This window comes from Carettochelys insculpta, chromosome 3 (genome assembly GCF_033958435.1).
Source record: "Carettochelys insculpta isolate YL-2023 chromosome 3, ASM3395843v1, whole genome shotgun sequence".
NCBI lineage: Eukaryota > Metazoa > Chordata > Testudines > Carettochelyidae > Carettochelys > Carettochelys insculpta.
Window position 1 is genome coordinate 41847741 of NC_134139.1, and position 20765 is coordinate 41868505.

The following is a 20765-nucleotide window of genomic DNA, read 5'->3' on the forward strand; positions in this document are numbered from 1 at the left end:
AGGGTCACCAGCCACACGGCCCCTTAAAGGGCCCCACCCAAACAGCCCCTCCCTGCAAACGCTGCCACGTCCAGTCACGTCTGTGCACAGTAAGCCAGACCCAGATCCCTGTCCAGTGCCTGCTAACCAGCAGGCATGGACCCCCGGCAGCCACAGGACAGCAGGCTTGCCCTCACCCGCACACTAGCCATCCTCCTGGTCACTCTCCTCAGCCTCCTGTGGAGACAGAGGCCCAGGCCCATGGGTCCTGAACTCCCACCACCCCTGACGGGCCAGTGCATCTGGACCCACACCACCAGCACAGACTGGTGGGACAGGGTCATCATGGGGGAGTGGGACAACGGCCGCTGGCTGCAGAACCTGCGTATGAAGAAAGAGACCTTCCTTGAGATCTGCAGCTTGCTCACCTCCATGCTACAACACCAGGATACCTGGATGAGGCCGACCTTCTCCCCGGAGAAGCACATGGCCATTGCCATATGGAAATGGCCACCCCGGACAGCTGCCGATCCATCGGGCAGCAGTTCGCGGTGGGCACATCCACCATCGGGGCTGTCGTCCTCCAGGTAAGCCCTGCCCCAGGCCCTGCCCCACCAGTGGGAGGAAGGGGGCCAGTGGGCTTAGGGGACCCCAGGCACCGATCTGGATGGAGCAGGGCTGAGGGGGCGGGCAGGCCTAGCCCAGAAGGGATACCACATGACCGCTGCCGGAGGGGTCCCTCAGCAGGGGGGCCTGGTAGGGAGGGAGGGGGATGGAAGTGGAGGGGGGCAGGGACCCCTCTGCGTATGCCCATGAGTGCACCCATTCCCCTGCAGGTCATGAGGGCCATCAACCACGTGCTGGTGTGGCGGCTGGTGAGCATCAGGGACCTGGACAGAGTCGTTGAGGGCTTCACCGCCCTTGGGTTTCCCCAGTGCTTCGGGGCAATTGATGGGATGCATATCCCCATCAGGGCCCTGGACCACAGTGGCAGCCAATACGTCATCTGCAAGGGGTACCGCTCCATCATGCTCCAGGCAGGTGTGGATGCCCAGGGGAAGTTCATGGACATTTATGTCAGCTGGCCGGGCAGGGCACATGATGCACGGATCCTGCAGAACTCTGTCCTGTTCCGCAGGATGGAGCCTGGGATATTCGTGCCCCCACAGGCGTGCGTCATTGGGGATGTCATGATGCCTCTTTGCCTCGTGGGCAACCCATCCTACCTACTCTATCCCTGGTTGATGTACCCATACATGGGCCACCCCAAACCCTTGCAGGAGCTGTTCAACGCCTGGCTCACATGGGCCCACTATCCCATTGAGTGCACTTTCAGCTGTCTGAAGGCGCGATTCAGGTGTCTCCTCACACGCCTCGATGTGGGGGTGGAGAACGTCCTGCAGGTCCTGGCCACCTGCTGTGTGCCTCACAACCTCATCGAGGTACGTAAGGGGACCCTGCCCCAGGGCTGGATGGCAAAGCTGGCCCCCCGCTACCAGCAGCCCGCTGCGGCCCCCAACAGGTGGCTCAACCATCATGGGCTCGGGATCCAGGAGGAGCTTTGGGAGGCATTCACCAAGGGGACTACTAACCCCCGCACCCCTCCCCACAGGCCCCCCTACGCACACACACGTGCACACCCCACACCCCCTAACCCCCACCCTCCCCTACAGTAATAAGGGACATAGGGGGGTGCTGAATGCTAACATATATTTGACCCTCAACCTTTAACAACTGTGAGCAATGTAAGTAGTAAATGGTGAATAATAAAAATAACAACGAAAACCTGATAGGGAGTGAACTATATATATGGGGGTAAGGGAACAGGGGCACTTAAACCTGGACAGGAACTGGGGCATGAACAGTGGGGGGCCCTAATCCAGGGACGGGGTGGAAGGCCGCAAGCCCCAGCGCCGGGTGCGCCTCCCAGCCCAGGTGCACGGTCACTGGTGGGGCTGGAAGCACCGACAGGTAGGGCTGGTCAGCACCTGGCCCAGCCTCAGCAGAGGGGCTGGAGGAGGATGGGTTGTGGCTTAGGTGACCTTCTATGGGGCCCACCATGGCCACAAGCCATGCTGCGAGGTCCCTCAGTGCAGCATTGGGCAGGCCTGGGGGCAGTAGGGCGTCCAGAGCCTCAGGGTCATGGGCTGGGGCACGAGAGCAGCCGAGGGGCCAGTGGGGAGAATGCAGGAAGGGCTCATGGGGGCCTCGGGGGGCACTGTGGGGGGGGCAGTAGCAGGGGCCTCGGGTGGCACTGCAGGGGGGCAGCTGGGGGGGCTGGAGCCTGGCCTGCTAGGGCCCCGCACATGGTGCAGAGCATCCCCCCCACTTCCCCCCATGTGTCCTGCCTCCACTGAAGCTCGGCCTCATCGAGGGCCAGCTGTCTTTCAGCGAGGGTGTTCTGCTGGTGGAGGGCCACCATGTACACTGCGATCTCCTCGCAGCGGCTGCATTGGGTCTGGTGCACCCATGGCCGCCGCACAACGGGGACTGGTACGAGCCCATCTGGTGGGCTTCTGGGTCCTCCAGCCTGGATGGGGCTGGCAGGCCCCCCGGGCTCCTCGTCCGGCTGCCCTGGCCCTCGGATGGTACCGCTGTTGAGAGAGAGGGTGGGGGTAGAGGAGGAAGTCAGTGTCACATCTGGGACCTGAATGGCATGGCCGCAGTCTCCCCATCTGGTTACCTGCTCCACGGACCTATGGGACAGGCATGTGCCAGGGGAGGCCGCCGTGTGGACTTGCGTGCACTTGCCACAGCAGCCACTGGGGCATGATGTCGGGTCCAGGCCATTATCCACGGTGGCCCACCCTGCCAATGGGCTTGTGGGCTGCGGCAGGGCTCGGCCATGGGGGGTTCCAGATGTAGCTGTGCTGCTTGGCGGGGCCTTAGCACGCTCAGGGGGCACTCCATTAGAGAGGGAGCTGGGTGCTGCTCGCAGGCATGGGTGTGCCCTGAGCCCTGACCAGGGATAGGCTTTAGGGCTTTGGGGCCCAGGGCTGAGGCCCAGGTGTCCCCCACCTCCCACTGTGCTTTTCCACTGTGTGCATTTACCCAAGGTGGCCTCATGTATGTCAGGTGATGCCGGACTGGAGGGGGTCTGGCTGCTGGCAGTGGAGGGCACCGCGATGATGAGGGACCCGTCTGCGGACTCCCCATCAGATGGGGACATCCACAGTGGCGGGTCCCTCCTTCTCCTCCTCCGGTGTGGCAGGGGGCTTGGGTGCGGCTTTCTCCATGGTGATGCGGGGTGGGGAGGCGTCATCCGCAGCCAGGAGGTCCCAAAGCTCCCGTTAGAAGGAGCAGCTGGCAGGGGCAAGGCCGGATCTGCGGGCACTATCGCAGGCCCACATGTACCCCTGCTGCAGCTCCTTCACCCTGCTCCTGACTTGCTGTGGTGTCCAGGAGGGGTGGCCACGGGCAGCCAGGCCCTGGGCGAGGCAGGTGAATGCTGGGGCATTCCTCCGGTGCCTGCTGGTGTCCGGAGGACCTCCTCATCGTGCCAGAGCCCCAAGAGGTCCTAGAGCTCTGACTGAGTCCAGGAGGGGGCCCTCCATTTTGGAACCTGGTCGGGGTCTTGGCTGCCCTCGACCAGGTTCCTGGGACTCCCCTGGGCAGTGTGGGGTGCTGGCTGGCTGGCTGGCTGGCTGGCTAGACATACCTGTGAGTCGGGACTTGCTGGGCACTGTGGAGCCTCGGGGGAGCATGGAGGCAGCCCTGCACGTGCTGCCTGTCTCACACACTCAGCTTCCTGCCATGGGGTCTCCGGGTCCTTGCAGCTTCAAAGGGTGCAAGGACCTGGGGACCATGGAGACTCACTGGGGGTGTCTAGAGCAGCCCCGCTCTCCAGCAGGCTGCCACCATGGAGGACTGCTTCTTTCAGAATAAGCAGTCTGGGCACATCTACACATGCCATCTTCTGGAAGATTCTTTTGGAAGAAGGTCCTCTTCCTGATTCTGAAACGGAGTACAGAATCCGGAGGAGGGGGCACCTTCTTCCAGAAGAAATCTGAAAGAGTGTCTTGCATGTGTAGACGCTCCTCAGATCTTCTGGAAGCAGGCACTGTTCTTCTGGAAGATCTTGCCTGTGTAGAAGTGGCCTCAGAGTGCACCTTGCAGCCATCTCCACGTTCCGTACCAACCGATCCAAGGTCAGATGGTGTTTTCCCATGATATGACAGTCCAATTTCTGAGTGGCCTCAAGACTTTAACCACACATGTGGGCCCTGCCCTGCAGTAGGATCTTAACTTGATCCTGTCTAGGTTCACCTGTCCATCCATTGAGCCGGTACCATCTCATTCCCCTTCCCACCTGTCCTGGAAGATTGCTTTCCTGGAGGTGGTGGTGATGTCAAATATCCTCTACAGATAAGTCCTTGAGCTCGGAACTGCCATACGCACTTTTTTTTAATCAGGATATAGTCCAGCTGCAGCTCCATTTGGCCTTTCTGATGAAGGTGGTCTCCTTTTTCTATATGAACCAGGATGTATTCTTGCCAATGCTCTGTCCCAACCGGCACCAAACTTCTGAGGAGCACCAACTGCATGAGCTTGATTTTTTTAAGGGCATTGGTATTTTATTTGAAATATATCAAACCTTTCCACAAATCAATCCAGCTCTTCATCAATACAGTGGACAGGACGAAGGACCTTTCAGTTTCTGCGTAGAGAATTTCCAGTTGGATCACCTCTTGCATAAAGACCCATTACAAGCTAGCAAAGATCCTGCCACCAGTTGTCAGAGCCTATTCAACTAGAGCGCAGGTATGCAGGACATCTGTAGAGCTGCGATGTCATCCTCTGTCCTCATGTTCACATCTCATGATGTCATTCAGCAAACCGTAGATGACACTGGGTTTGGCAGATCTGCACTGCAGTCTGTGCAGCCATGAATTCCTACCCCCATCCTCAGGTACTGCTTGGAGATAGAATTGACATGAGCAAGCACTTGAAAAAGAAAACACAGCTACCTGTTCTGTAATGGTGTTGATGGAGATGTGGCAGTCGTTTCCATTCCACAACCTGCCCTCTTTCTCCACTGTTGGAGTGTCCATCTAGAAGGAACTGAGGCTAAAGAGAGATGACGGTGCCTCTAATACTGCACCAAGTCACACCAGAGTGTACCAGAGCCAGGTCCCCTGTGGGTACTGCTGAAGGAAAAAACTTCCAGCACTGGTGAACATGGTAAGCATACACACCTAATCTGTGATTGACATGAGAGAAACATCTAAAAGAACACCAATTACAGAACGTGTCTTTTTTTATATGTCATCTTAAATACTGTCAATCTTATTCTACCACTCTTATTCACACTGTTTACGCATAATAGTAATGAGTGGCAGTAATAAATGGCAGTATCCTCTTAGGATGTATGATACAATTCACAACTAAATTCTTAATGATTTAAAAATAGCTGGTTGTCTAGGTTCTTGCAGGCATCATCATAGTGCCAGCACTTTACAAATGTATTAAAATGGATAGATCTTTCTATCCATCTCCTTCCCGTATTATGGTTGGAGGGTTTTTTTGTTTTTAAATATCTGGTTTTAATGATCAATACTTGATGAATGTTAAGATAGTGAGGCTAAATCAACAGAGTCTAATTTCAGAGAGTCATTTTGCTTTACAGGAAGCCATGCAATGTGAACATAACATTTGCTGTGATGAATGCTAAAGGGTATGTGTTCAGCAGCATCTACAAGACACTTGTTACATTGAGCTGTCGGCATTTGTCTCCCCCAGGCATTACGCTGCTACCACAGAGGCAGATAATCCAATGGAACAAATGTCTAATGTGATGAACAGTGTTTGGAATGAAAAAGCAAATTACTGTAGACACCAGTAAAACTGTTCTTTTGCTCAAGTTGAATTTACAGAAACTTGCTTTACTATAAACAGAATTCTGAACACTAAATTACTGGAATAAACCTGCACTCAGGAAAAATGCACATGTTCAATATTCTCAATTACAAGTTAGCCAATAGCAACTCCTGCACATATTTTGAAGGTGTACTTTCTGTTTAGGGTAATGAAATATTCATGCCAAATGTGGCCCCCCAAAATGTACTTGTTTTGTGCTGTGGTAAAAAGTCATTTTAGACCCATGTCATATTAGGTTGAAGAAGTTCAACGTGGAGATTATGGATTTGTTGATCTCCTTTGACAATAGTTATTTGCAGGAGATGTGGTATTGTTAACCCTTAAAGAAATACCTGTTGAGGATAAAATCTCTCTCATTATCAAAGTGCTTCATGTTTGGGGTTTTTTGTTTGTTTGTTTTTTTAATTACCACAACAGTAGCAGCAGATAATTCAAGTGATATCTGGAATCTTCAGATATTCTTGACTATGGCAACATTTTTAGACCTGTGTTCAATATCAAGTCTGTCTTTGCATTAGTCAATCATTTCCTTTCAACAGACCTGTCAGGTTTGTCTTTGTTGACTCTGAGCTATTTTACACATCTATGGACCTAGCAAATGCAAGAGTTGCCCTTGAATGACTTCATTATTTTCTCTTTGTGAGAACTAAGAGCTGTTCATCATCCCTAGACGTTCTAAATATAAATTGGAGGTGCACATCTCCTAGATTTGGGACTGCTGGAGGTCATCTAGTCCAGTCCCCTGCCCTCTTGGCAGGGCCAAACACCATCTCTGATATCTATTTGCCCCAGTCCGTAAATGGCCTCCTCAAGGATTGAGCTCACAACCCTGGGTTTAGCAGGCTAATGCTCAAACCACTGAGCTATTTGTTCTCCTCTGCAGTTCTCTGAGCACAGTCATTTACAAGTGTTTTGACTCCAGCTGTTCAATATGTATCTGAGGCCATTAAGAATGACAGCAAAATCCTAGAATGCACCATCTTGTTTGCAGATGCATTTCTATATGCCTCTTCATCATTCCTAGATGGTGGTGTTGATTAGCTTTCCCAGTGTCTTTATTCTGGTTAGGTATTGGTGAGAGCTGGCATGTTGAAATACAATACCACTAATGTTGAGAAAACACTGTTACACTGGGGAAAACAGTAAAGGGAAATAGAGATTATATTTGTTCCCTCATCTTAAAGAGATGTCTCCTTTTGATTTGGGGGATACTGTGGGATTTGTAAGCTGCTTATCAATGTTCAGATAGTAACAATTAACCGTGCCCCCTTCTCTCCCTATTGGATTTCTGAAGTGTTGTCTACTTGAAGCTACTACTTTATTATATATTACCTCTGTCCTTGGAGTTAGAAAAATCCAAACTTGTATGTTAAACTTCCTATGCACTGTTTTTAATGCTGATAGTCTCCTTCAGACCATGTCCTAAATTTGTTTCAGTGACAGTTTGGTATTTTCATAATCAGTATAGTTACCTTCCAATTTTCTCCCCTAAATCCCATTATTCCATCAAAAATAAAACTCAATACCTTGAATGTTAAAAGAGCCCTTTTTGTATTACTTTAACTGAAATGAGGCATTTTAGGTGAACTATTAAATTGTTTATGGCATATAGTGGCAGAAGGAAGGGTAAATCTCCATCTTTTAGAATCTAACTGGATTGTATGAGCTGTATGAGATTAGCCTACCAGATTAATATATTGAATCGAACTTCAAACATTTCAGCTCATTCTACCAGAGCACTGACTTCATCAACATTGTGTTTCAGTAAAGTCCCTCTAATCGAAGTAGGTATAACGTGTACATGGTATATAATGCATATGCTTACTAGACACTACTCGTTAAAAGCATCATCCAGAGTGAACACTTGAATTGGAAGAGTAGTCTTCAGTCCTTGTACCAGGAAAGCCCCTGCTATCACCCCAATATGTTGAACTGCTTGCTAAACACCATTAGTGGGATCCACGTGTATTGGAGCTTGAAGAAAAAACAAAGTTACCTTTGCTGTAACTGTGGTTCTTCGATGGTCTGTTTATGTGGATCCCACAGTCCACCCTCCATCTATGCAGCTTGGAATTTTATTATTGACCCTAGGAGCATCCAAAAAAATATGGTGTCATTCTGCTCTTGGGAGGAGTAGCAGTAAAGGATGAGGGAGGCACAAGTGATCCCTAAAGAAAAAAAATGCCTGACTTCCTCTGCAGAAGCACCAGCATGCCACTAGTTGAATCCATGTGTCCAGAATATTTTGAAGAATCACAGTTACTGTAACAAAAGTAACCATTTTTTCCAGTATGTGCCCAGATTGAAAGAATGTACCTGAGGCGATCTTCCAGGCTATTCCAGTTAAAATCCTAATAATATACAACCTTGAATCTGCAAAGGCAGGCGCCAAGATTTCTGTGTTAATCAACACAAAAGAAAGGGATGGTGAGGAACAAGAATAATTCAAGGAAAGAAAGTACATAAGTGATTTTTTTTTGGCCTCAAAAGAGCATGAGGAAGATTGGAGGAACATGGCCACAAAAGACATAGACAGTGTGTCTGAAGATGCTGAATTGATGCAACGAACAAGTGTTGAACTTACTGTAATTTAGGCCCTCAAAAGTATAAAAGAGAAATGCAAATAGATACAACAGTAGAAGAAATAAGTGTCTGTGTCTTATGTACTTGTGTGGTCCATAGTGCTGTAATACTGAAGCACTTTGCAATCTTGAATGTATTTATACTTGCAGCACAACTGTGAGGTAGTTTTACAATATGATGAAATGTAAGTAATTAAGCTACAGTTCAATATGGGAGAAGTGAAAAAATAATCCACATTTGGAGAACAGTCATCACACTGAAAGGAGAAACCAAGACAGTGAAAGATCTTCTATAAATAAACAGGATCATAGAAAAATGATGGCTTCATAAATCACATCTGATGGAATGACACAGTATTAATAGAACTACCAAAAGATGAAAATGCACTTCATATGCAATATTTGAAATTATGCTGAAATCATTATTCTGGAGCCACAAAAACTGTGGCTAATAAATAACACACACAAATGTGACCTCTCCCCCAGTATCAATACAGGAAAATTTCCAGAGACATAGCTGGCTGTCTCACTTACTCTCACGCACACAAAAGGCCACGGTACTGGTTGAACCTCTCTCGTCTGGCATCCTTGGGACCTGACAGGTGCTGAACAAGAGAATTTCCAGACAATGGGAAGTCAATATTTTCTAGCACATTGCCAACATTCCCACTGCTTACTGGGCTCTTAGAAGACTTTTAGTGGTAAATTACGCTAAATAGCAGCACAGAACACTGAGTGCCAGAACAGTGGCTGTAAACAAACTTTATGAGACCACGGGAAACTTAGCCACACCCATGATAAGTGTTTGCCTAGCTAACTAAATCATGCCAGATTACAGAGCTGGACAAAAGTGTTCCAGATTAGAGAGGTTCAACCTGTACTGAATCTGGTACCTCCATAGGTCCTATTCTTGATGGTCAAGAGAGAAAAGGTGCCCTTCCTTTTTTTTTTTGTTTTTTTTAAATAAAAACTATTAACAAATGCTCATACTTTCAGACATGAGTCATCTTCAAGGAGATTTCAGAGAAGGCATTGGATGGCACCCTAGTGAAGATACATCTCTCAACTCTGTTGCCTGGGTGACAGTTCCCATCATGATAGCCCTGGTTCTTATAATAGCCTTTCTGCTTGTCAATCAGAAGAAGCAGTGGATACCAGTGTCCTGCTACAGAGCCCCAACAAAGGTACAGTGTTAAAATCTCTGTTTCTAGATTTTGTCTTTTCTGGAAAGCAGTGGGGATGTCCTGAAATATGCTGCAGGATACAGTTGAGTCCACTTACATTTAGGTCATGTAAATGTTTTTCTCCGTGTCACAAACTGTTTGCACTAATTCAGAACATTTTTGCTTCTGTAATGTCAAATGAAAATCAGTAGTTACCTACTCCATGTATTATTGAATTTTTGGGAAGTAAAAACCAAGCTCAGTATAGTAAAGGGGGTGTGCATATAAATGACTACAATAATCACATTGGTGCAAACACTGAATACTTCCTCTACTTCATTCATATGTATGCATGGAATTTAATTCTCTATTATGTAAATCATATGTTAGTGAGAAAAAAATCTTTAAAGTACTTTATAGGATATAAATAAATGTTCATTAAATTTAAATAAATATCACTGCATTGCCATTACAAAAATATGAAATCTTGGAAATTCAAAGCCAAGAACTAGTTGACAGAAATATTGTACTTAGAGTTCCATAAGCAACTGTAAATCTGACTCCATATAAAAACCCAGTCTCTACAACGTTACCAACAATCCACTTAGATCTCACAAAACAAACCTATTTTGTCCATATTTCTAATATGAACCATGGACCTTCAACTACTTTGTAAAGCTATAAAGAAGCAACTAACATGAATAGAGCAAAAGATACTGGGATTATGCCTATATTATAATTATATTATTTTGGCACTGATTCATACAAGTAATACCATGTCAATAACTTCTCTGTTAAGATACTTTATAGTCCCTGTCGCACTGTCTGCTCACAACTCTGAGTGCCAGTCTTGGGTAAAACTGTCAGAAAACATTGGCAGACACTCACAACTGGCGTTACAGTCCTTAATTAAATTTCACCAAGTCAGTAATACAGCTAGGTCATTACACCAGTATTATCATGGGATCACAGACAGTCCCCCTTAAGCCCTCCAGCCAGTTTGGCCACCTAAGTTCCCTGTAAACTGTGCAGTTGCACAGCTGCCTAGTTAGCGCCACATAGACACTCAAGGCACCTGCGTAAGGTGGGGAAGAGGGATGCCCCATCCGCAAACTAGACTCCATTCTGATGGCCAGTGGGGAGACAGCCTGAACCAGGCCTCTCCCGTGGCCTGAATGCAACCTCAGCCTGGCTCCAGAGCCTGGACTAACACTCCTGCACATCAACCCTCTCTCCAAGCCCTGAGCCCCTCATCCCTGGCCCCTCTCCAGAGCTCATACCCCCAGATTGGGTCATAGAACCATAAGGCTGCAAGAGACCCCAGGCAGTCACGTCCAGCCCCCTGCCTAAAGCAGGATCAACCCTAACTAAACCGCCCCAGTCAGGACTTAAAAACCTCTAGGGATGGAGTTTCCACCACCATTCTAGGTAACGCATTCTAGTGCTTCACAACCCTCCTAGTGAAATAGTTTTTGTTAATGTCCAACCTAGACCTCCCCCACTATAACTTGAGACAAGGAGCCTCAGTCATTTACATAGGAAGAATGCAGTGTAACCTCTCCAACTGTACAGCATTGTTTGGGTTGCAAATGAATTTGTTGAGCATTTACAAATAAAACCATGTATTAGTTTAAGTTAATTTTAACTTTAAAAAGCACCATTTAAGAAATTTTGCACCTTTTTATCTCAAATGATTTGAATGGAATAATGCAGACTCTTCAACTTTATCATATAATGAAAATTCTCTGAAAGTTTGTACATTGGCTAACTTTGATATTTTTTAAAACTGTTTAGTGGCCATTTTTGGCATTATATTCATAACTGAAGGTTTCATCTTCAGAAATGCAGAACGTTTCACCAGGCATTACTTTTTTTTTTCCTCCTTGTTCTGCCTTCTGTCACTACTGAGAACAGCCTCTCTCCATCCACTTTAGAACCCACATTCAGGAAGCTGAGCCCTTGTACCTCAACCCTCTCTCCCAGCCCTGAGCCCCACACTCAGAACCCCTTGACCCTACCCTGCCACATGAATTTTATATGCCCTATATGATGTCGCACATCACCTTCATATTAGTGCACATAACAAAATTCATTCCACTCAGGGATGGGAAAAATTAGATGGGACACTGCTCGCCACCTAGCAAACTGAACTTAGTGATAAAAGATTATTAAAAGCCAAAAATAAGACCATACCAAGTTATTCCCAACCCCAAAAGGTCAGTCACTTTCCCCAAGTCAATGGACATTCTCCATCTCACATCAAAGACAACACTGGCAACCAATTGTTGTAGTAAACTAACTAAAGGTTTATAAGCTAAGAAACAGACATGAGCTATTGAGAGGTTAAAGCAGATAAAATAAATTAATAGGTGAGTCTGAAGTCTGTAAATCCAAAATGATACCAGAGATTTCCATAAATTTAGTTTTCCATAAATCTCTTAGGGTTAACCAAATACATTTAGGGATCTCTGTCTTGCATCTGAAATGCTTGCTTGTGTGTGTGTATATATGTGTGTGTGTATATATATAAATATAAATATATATATATTTCCCTTCCATATAGTTCAGAGACACTGGATCCTTTTTTTTGAATCATACTCACAGCTTTTCCACACTGAAAGCAATGTGGAAAGTATCTTTACTCCTACACAATCTCTTACTTTGAAATTAGCATTTCCTGTTACAATCATTAAGTCTTTCATTAGCATTTCCAAGGTTCAGTTTGCACTTGATGAATTTAACAAAACAAAACAGCAGAAATGTAGCACTTTAAAGACTAACAAAAACAAGACTAATCTGATGAAGTGGGTCTGTCCCACAAAAGCTCATCACCTAATAAAGCATTTTATTAGTCTTTAAAGAGCTACATCTCTGGTTTTACTTTGTTAGAATACAGATTAACATGGCTACCTTTCAGCTACTTGATTAATTTAGAGAAATATACACAATGGAAAAGGTAATGTAATAGCAAATAATACTCCTTCATTAGTTTACACATCATGTACATTCTTACCACATCTTTGATTTAGGCTTATTTAATTACTGAGTTATTCATAACATAAACATAATTACAGGAGTATATGCAATGCAAATGTAATTTAATAATAAACAACCCGTTACAGACAAATGAATAGGGTAGTATTAGCATCTCTTTTTATAACTGTTAGCATATGAGTGAATTAGTCTGAATGCATACTAAATACTACTTCGATATTCATACTTGAGTGAATTTGCGTATTGCTCTGACCTGAGCTCCTCTGCCTTCTTCCAAAATGTCTATTCTCTTTCCCATTGTTCTCATTCAGAGAAAAACCAACAGCATCCTCTTGACTGAGAAAAGACTATTTGCTCGGTCTTATTAAGAATAGTAGTAGATGCAAGACATTCTGAAAAAAGGTATTTCCTGGTGAAACTTTCTGCATTGCTGAAGATGGAACTTTCAGTTATGAAGGATAACACCAAAAATGGCCAGTAAAGAGTTTAAAACATTAAAAGCCAATGTACAAACTTTCAGAGAAATTTCATTATGACAGGGTTGAACAGTTTGCATTATTCCATTCAAATCATTTGAGATAAAAAGGTGCAAACTTTCTAAAGTGGTCTTTTTTAAAGCTAATTCTAACTCATAAACTAATGCAAGGTTTTATTTGTAAATTCTCAGCAAATTCATTTGCAACCCAAACAATGCTGTAAAATTGGAGAGGTTACTCTGCATTCTTTCTATGCTAAAGATTGAACCTCCACTTTAAGTACAATCCTTGAAAGCACTTTTTTGTCACACTTCTTAATTGTTCACATTTACCACAGTAATTACAAGAACTAATTAGCCATTTCCATTTAGCTTATCATTCATATACAGGCCGGTGCACAGGAATTTTTTTTGGAGTTGGGGTGTTTTGTATATGTGGACCATGCCCACAACTGCAGGCCCTGTCCTTCTCCCCTGCACCACCACCCCTAGTTCTCCATTTGGCCATGCCTCCCCACTAGCCCATGCTTTACCCCCCATCCCACCCATGCTAGGCTCAGAGATCACGCCACCCCACTCTTGGCCCAAACACCCCGACCCCTGCTTAGACTGAACACCATCACCCTGCAAGGCCCCAGCACTCCTCCTGAGGCCCAAACACAGTCCCCCTTTCACCCAAACACCACACTCCTCCAGCCTGAAGATTTCCTCCCACCCCCATTTGACCTGGAAATCACCCCCCCCCCCCCCCGCCCAGGTCTGGGAGCAGGAGAATTACCTGAGGCAGGGTCTAGATGGCAGACAGGAGGGACAGCTGCAGGGGATCACTTCTCCTCACTTACCTCCCTCCCCCAGCACTTGCCACATGGTATTCCACCTCCAGCTGCTCATGGAGAAGTGGGGCTTGGTAGGCTGGGTGGCAGTGGCAGAGTGCTGTGAGGTGGTGGGGGCAAGTGAGGCCAGGGTGGATGTGATCCCCTTCAGCTGCCATCGCCCACCTGGCCACTGCCCCAGATAATCCCTGGCCAGGCTGGTCAGGGAGGAGGTTGCAGGGGCAGGCTGGAAGCAGGGAGGCATGCAAACAACCCCATGTACACACCTGATACAAACTGATATTTGAAAAAAAGCACATGTTGCTGTGCTCAGTAATTCCTAATCTCTCTCTTTTTTTCCTGAGGCTGACTCCTGCCATGGATTGGTCTCTGGGGTATCTAGGACTGACCACCTGCTTGTTACACCGTGCCCTTACCTGCTTATCAAGTTTCACATTTTCTGTTTTGCTTTGCTTTCTACACTTCTTTCTTTTCCAGTAATTTTCCTTGTTACTGTCTGTTGTTTTATTCTTGTTTATTCCCACGCCCACCAGGCCTCCCCCCCCCGCCCCAAACCTCCTCTGGGCTCCATAGAAGTCCCACCACGGTTTCCCACTTCCGCTTATCAGCTATATATTTCTTATCTCTTAGGCCTGGTCTGCACTAGGGAATAAAGTCGATTCCAGATACACAATTCTAGCTATGACATTAGCATAGCTAGAATCAATGTATCAATCGACTTTCTGCCCTAGTATAGATCCGTGAAATCTACCAGGTATTTTGGCATTGCTATTGCACTAAATTTAGGGGAAAAAAACTATTACCATATCCAATCTTGTTACGGAATCATCTTTAACACCTGCATAGTGTGACACATTGGCTTAGATGCGTGCATTTTGTCTCACAGTTACAGGCAAGTTCTTCTCTGGGGAACTGTGAATATGCAAATGGTCAAATTTTATTCAAGACCTCACCTTTTTTTGTCAGAGTTTTTCTCTCCAGATATCCTTAATTCTTTTGTACCTCTGTCTGTTGGCTGGGGGATGCTTCCTAGTAAGTTTCAACTGGCAAATGAGTCCATTTGTAAATGTTCATTAGCCTTCCTGCCACCTTGACTCCTGTGTGCTCTTTAGAGAGCATAACAACAGCACTTAAATCCCGCTATTGTCTGCCATCCATTCTTCTCCTCCTACAAGATCATTCTGTATTATCATGCATTAATTTTTAATGTTTCTGTAATGCAAACAATTCAGGAATGAAAATAAGGTATTTGATGTAGAGCGATTACAATCATTTGTGTGCTTGAGATTTCACCTTAATGGGGGGGGGGGAAAAACCTTGTAGCACAGATGCTAGTCCCTATAATACTTTTCTTATCAATAGGTTGGAACAGCTAGGTCTCTGGCTCCAGTTGGTCATTGCCCATTATAGTTCTGTGCGTAACAGGCTCTTCTGAGTTACAGAGTATGTGGTTCTCATAGTTAAGAGAAGCAGATGAATAATTCTCACAGTCTAATTACATTAGAAATCATACTTAAGGGTAAATCAATAAAGAAACCCTTTATAAAAGTAATAAATCAGATTGCTGGGACTGACACAAGCTTTTGATCTGTTATTCGTTTTGAAGTCTCGCCATCAGTGCATTAGTCACTTCAGCCACATAAGCCTGAATCTCTGCAAAATCCAGTAAACATGATGTTTTTTCCCCCAAACATGGAGTGTTTTCAGCTAGAAACCGCAAGCCTTTCATATGAACTATTGGCAGCTTGTATGAGAGAAAACAACAACAGAAGGAAATGTCAGCCATAAGATTTCATCTTACACAAATGATGACATTTTTCATTATATCCAAAGCAAACAAATCTATATCAGAATAACTTTTTTTTAAAAAAAGCCTTACTGCTTAATATTAGTGTGCAGTTGACATTCCCAGAACAAAAGCCCTGATGTTAACCATACTGATCCAAAAATATAGATAAGTGCACATATTTAACTGTAACCAAAAGGGCTTTTGTTACCTCAGATTTGAAAAAAATTAGAGACTTCATATAAGGCATTCCAAAACCACAAAGATCTAAACACTTTTGCTCTTTAATATATGGTAAGATTAATTTGTACAGTTCCTAACAGTTTTATTCATACCTATTAAAAGAAGAGGCAACTATCTATCCTGACATGGAAGTTAATGCCATGGTATTACTATGTGCAAATCAGTGCAAAAATAATGTAAATCTGTCTTTATACATTAAAGTATCAAACTGATTTTCTGTGACAGAACCTATTTGTAGATTTATTTGATGGTGATCTAAGCACAAATTCAAACGCTGATTTCTTATATCATGAATATTAAAACATATGTTTCTATGTTTTTCATGAGTATCACTAATTATGTATGGCTAGGAGTTATTAGAGCTACTATAAATAGCTTTAGGGTCTGGTAAATGTAGTGGTGTCTCCTCAACATTTATCTGATTTGGCAAACGTTTATGGTGTACTTACACTTCTCTCTACCACACGAGTGAAGTAGTTTCATCTAATCCAGGATTCTCTATCTAATTTGTGAGACAGTCAGGAAGAATTTACCAAAGAACTATGACTATGTCATTTCATTTACCCACCAAGATTTTTTTGCTTATTAAAGACAAAACACCAGTAAGTACAGTACTAACTGTGCCTGGACAAAAGTAAGCTTACTCATTCCAATAAAGGTTGTAAAAAGAGGCTTTACAGAGAAGTGTAATGTTTATGGCACATATCCTACAATATTATCTGTGGACAGGACTTTTAGACCAGCAATGAGACTGCTACAGTTAATGGATCTCAGCACAGGCATAAGAGTGTGTTAGAGCAGATCTTTTTGCAGGAACAGGGCATACATTAGGAAAGTTTTTTCAAACTAATCATTTAAGGATTACTTGAGGAATGTTTGGGAGAGTAAATTTGATATGAGCAGTCATGGATTATTAAACACAATTCTTTGATTAATAAATCCCTTTATGATTTGAATCCTCAGAAACCTGAATTCTAGTCCCTTGTATATGTGCATTATGTTACAGCCTCTTATAGAATATTTTTCCATAGACCTCCTGTTCATTCAGTGTACAAGTTAAACAGTGAATGGGGCAGGATGTGTAATGAATGAGGCTGTAGTCTGTGGGACCCCTGACTCATCCTGTGCAGGATCTAGAAGTCATAATAGAGAGGAGGAACTGCAGTACAGAAAGCATGGTCTTGTGATTAAATCATTGGATTAAGCCCCAGAAGAGATTAATTCTATCCCTGGCTTGATCACAGATTTACTATATTGTTCTGGACGAGTCACTTTAAAATTTTCAGAGGCACTCACTGATTGTATGTTCCTTATTTTTGGAAGGCCAACTTGAGATGAGCATGGTTTAAGTTGACAAGGACTGGAAAAGCTGGGCCTTTGTAAACTAGAAAAATAAATAGTTTAGTATGGTTTTATTTTATGAACTTTGTGTCACAAACATTTTGTATACCTGTTGTGGAGGGAAGAAAACAATGTTCCATGAATTGGGTTTTTATGTTTTTTTTTTCTTGTTGTTTTCCAACAGCCTTCTTGCCTAAACAATCAGCTAGTATACGTGGACTGCAAGAAAGGTACCATGGTCCAGGTGGATAGCTCTCAGAGGATGCTAAGAATTGCTGACCCAGATTCAAGATACAGTGGATTCTACAGCATGCAAAAACAGAACAACTTACAGGCAGATAACTTCTATCAAACAGTTTGAAGAATTGCACCTTTGCCAAGGATTCGGGGGAGAGAGAGAGAGAGAAAGAAAGAGGAGAGAGAGAGAGAGAGAGAGAGAGAAAGGAGAGAGAGAGCGCGAGAGAGACTGTCTGCTATTAAAATAAAACTAGAATTGTGCACTTGCTTAGTGGATTGTATTGGATTTGTGACTTCATGTACAGCTCTAAGACCTTACTGGGATGGGCTCTGACTCCTGCAAAGTGCCAGAACAAGCATTCCCACTTTTCCTTATGATAACTGACCAAGAGTTTTCTTAGAACCAAAGTTTTAAAACTTGTTAAGATGTATTTGCTTGTAACATAGCTATAGAGATTGTCTGAGAGGGAGAATTTGGGATGGGGGTGTGTGAAATGAGAGGAAGCTTCAAGGAAGAAAAGCTGGTCAAACTTGGCTTGGGGAGAAAACTAATAAAGAATGTTGCCAAGCATCAGGATGGTGGCTTTTCTTGTTGCCCTGAAACTGCATTTATTGCAGCAAAGCCTAACCCCACATGGAAACAAAGCAAAGAGGTCTGATTTTTTTTCCCCAGCTGTTGCTACAAAAGTATAATCCTAGAACAGAACCTGTCATGTCACAGGTGTGGTGTAGCTGCATATATTTTTCTATAAGATGAGAAGCTGCAGTAGTTAATGATATAGCAAGGAAAGGATTATAGCAGATTATAAAGGGTGGGTTTACTAAGGATGTATAAAATTATACCTTGTGCTGCTTTTTGTTTTAATTTTGTTTTCTGCAAAGCTGATTGGCCAGATTTTGGCAGCATTAGCAAATGACTAAGGCCTAAATAATTCTGATCTGAGCACTGGATCTTTTGATGGCAGTATTGAAAGAAGGAAGGAAAAGTCAAGAACACCATGCAGTTCCAGGGGCTTTTGTTGTTTTTGTTTTGTTGTTTTGTGTTAATCTCTGGTTGTTCATACAGTTTCAGTGGAGAAAGAGGAAAAATATTTTTGCTGGACAAAGCTCTTGCTTAAATGAAAGAGTAAAAAAAGACTGTTTTAAGGTTTTTCCTGTTGTTCTTATTTACCGGTTATGCAGATTAAAAACTACTTCCATGCTAGGAAGCTACTTAATTTTAATTGTATATTACTCAAGCACCTTTTTTGAAGCTCAGAAAAAGGAGATCATGCTTCTTTAAACGTTAGCATTATAAGACTATTTATGTAAATATAATTATGCTAAAAACAACAAGTATTTGTATGTCTGTGTTTATATATGTGCATGTATATGTATAGTGTGTGTGTACACACTGTGCATGTATATGTATATATACAGTATATATATAGTATCTATCTGTATATATACAGTATATATGTCATTTTCTATTTTTTTCTTGTTGAATGTATTTTTATCTGAGAGATTTTACCCAGAGCAGAAACAGATAAAACAAGCATTCCATAGCAGTGCTTAATCGCTTGTTGAGTTTAGGAAAGATAAGAGGAGCATCTCATTCTACCTTGAGTTTTATTTGATTTGAAAGTGTTTAGTGTGTGTGTGTGTGCCCACACGCACATGGATATGTGTATGTATGTGTGTTTACACTCCTGTGTTTGAGTATGTGTGTACAGTATGTGCACGATTATAGCAGTAAGCATTGCTCTTGCTACTTGCTACATTTCAGGGTGTTTATTTTTCTTTTCCTGCTTAGCCTTAAAAAGGCTTTTAATGAATGCGTTGGCTAGAGACACTGATGGCAATATACATGCAGCACTAATCAGCTTCATAGAAAAAACACCATCAGCTCCTGGATATATATTTTTTTAATTCAAACAATTGTTTGAAACAACTACTGGAATATTGTCCACCTTAAGCTGGAAGTTTGTTGTAGCTTGCCTCATTTATAATTCTGACTGTGTAATACAAAGTTGACTTTCCAGACAGGTCTTGGCACTTTTATACTAATTACCCATTTTGTGCATTGCCTTTTTTTCTTTTACAAATGCTTGTCATAAAAGACACAGATACCCAGTATGCTTAATGTGAAAAGAAAATGTATTTTTTTTTGTAAAGGAACTCTCAAGTATTGTTGTAAATACTTGGTCAGAGGTTGCTGAACTTTAAAACTGAAAAAAGAAACCTAATTTATTATTATAATGACCTAATTTATTAATCTGAAGATTAACAATTTTTTTGTTTTAGAATATCAGAAAGGTGTTCTAGCTGTTTGCATCAAAGAAAAAAATAGGTGTATCATTAAGGGTCGACATTTTTTCTGTTTATGTATGACTTCAGTTGCCAAAAACATGTAAGAAAAAAATGTAGTCCTCCCAACATTTTGTACTCAGTATGATATTGAAACAGATATGTTTCTCTCCAGTTATGACAAAGATTCTGTCAAGACAAATCATCCATTCCTTGCATAAGAGTAAGCAGTCTTTATCCAGAAATTGTAAAAGCTTGCTTTTATTTTACAATCAAGGCCATATTCTGAAAATATTAGCAGGATATAGGACGTGGTGTAAAATGTTTTTTATTATTATTATTATTATTATTATTATTATTATTATTTTAAAGATATGATTTATCCTATGTGCTGTATCCATTACACTTTTTTCTTTGGTTCCTGTTGTGCTCTTCTCAGAGAAATGCAGATATAATTTTCTGAAAAATAAAATACATGCATATGTGGCACTCGGAGTGCACTGCCGTTCAGCAGATTGCTTGTTTACCTTTTTATTTTAAATTGTAAGGCGGTTTCTTGTAATTTGGCTCTTGGCAGCACAATAAAAATTTTAAACCTTATGATGCACTTTTTTAAAAAAATGTTCATATGTATGACTACCATAAAATGTTTGAAAAATTAGTTTATAATTTATTTACTCTGTGGTGATTTATTTCCTCAAGATTTGAATTTGCATATTATTTTTGCCCAGCATTATTCTAAAGAAGTTTTAAACCAAGACAGGTTCCATGCTTTTGGTCCCCTTTGTAGTGCTTATCTGAACATTTTCCAGTGCTATTCTATCCTTTTGAGATGGGACAACCAGAACTGAACACAATATTTACAGTAAGGGCATATTGTGGAGGTATCTAGTGGCATAATATTATCGGTCATACATTTTACTCCTTTCCTGATACCGCCTAACATTGCAGGAGTGATCAAAAAGTCTG

At 43.1% G+C, this 20765-nt stretch overlaps 1 protein-coding gene across 2 annotated transcripts in view; it reads left to right on the top strand.

Annotated features, from left to right (window-relative positions):
• The window catches only part of CRIM1 (cysteine rich transmembrane BMP regulator 1), a 315027-nt gene extending 294631 nt beyond the window's left edge, over positions 1–20396 (top strand). For both annotated transcript variants that reach the window (XM_074989676.1, XM_074989675.1), the window contains 2 exons: positions 9435–9622; positions 17458–20396. In XM_074989676.1, the coding sequence (XP_074845777.1) occupies positions 9435–9622; positions 17458–17634 (365 nt within the window). In that variant the 3' untranslated portion in view covers positions 17635–20396. The remainder of the gene's footprint in view (positions 1–9434; positions 9623–17457) is intronic.
• Positions 20397–20765: the final 369 nt, after the last annotated feature.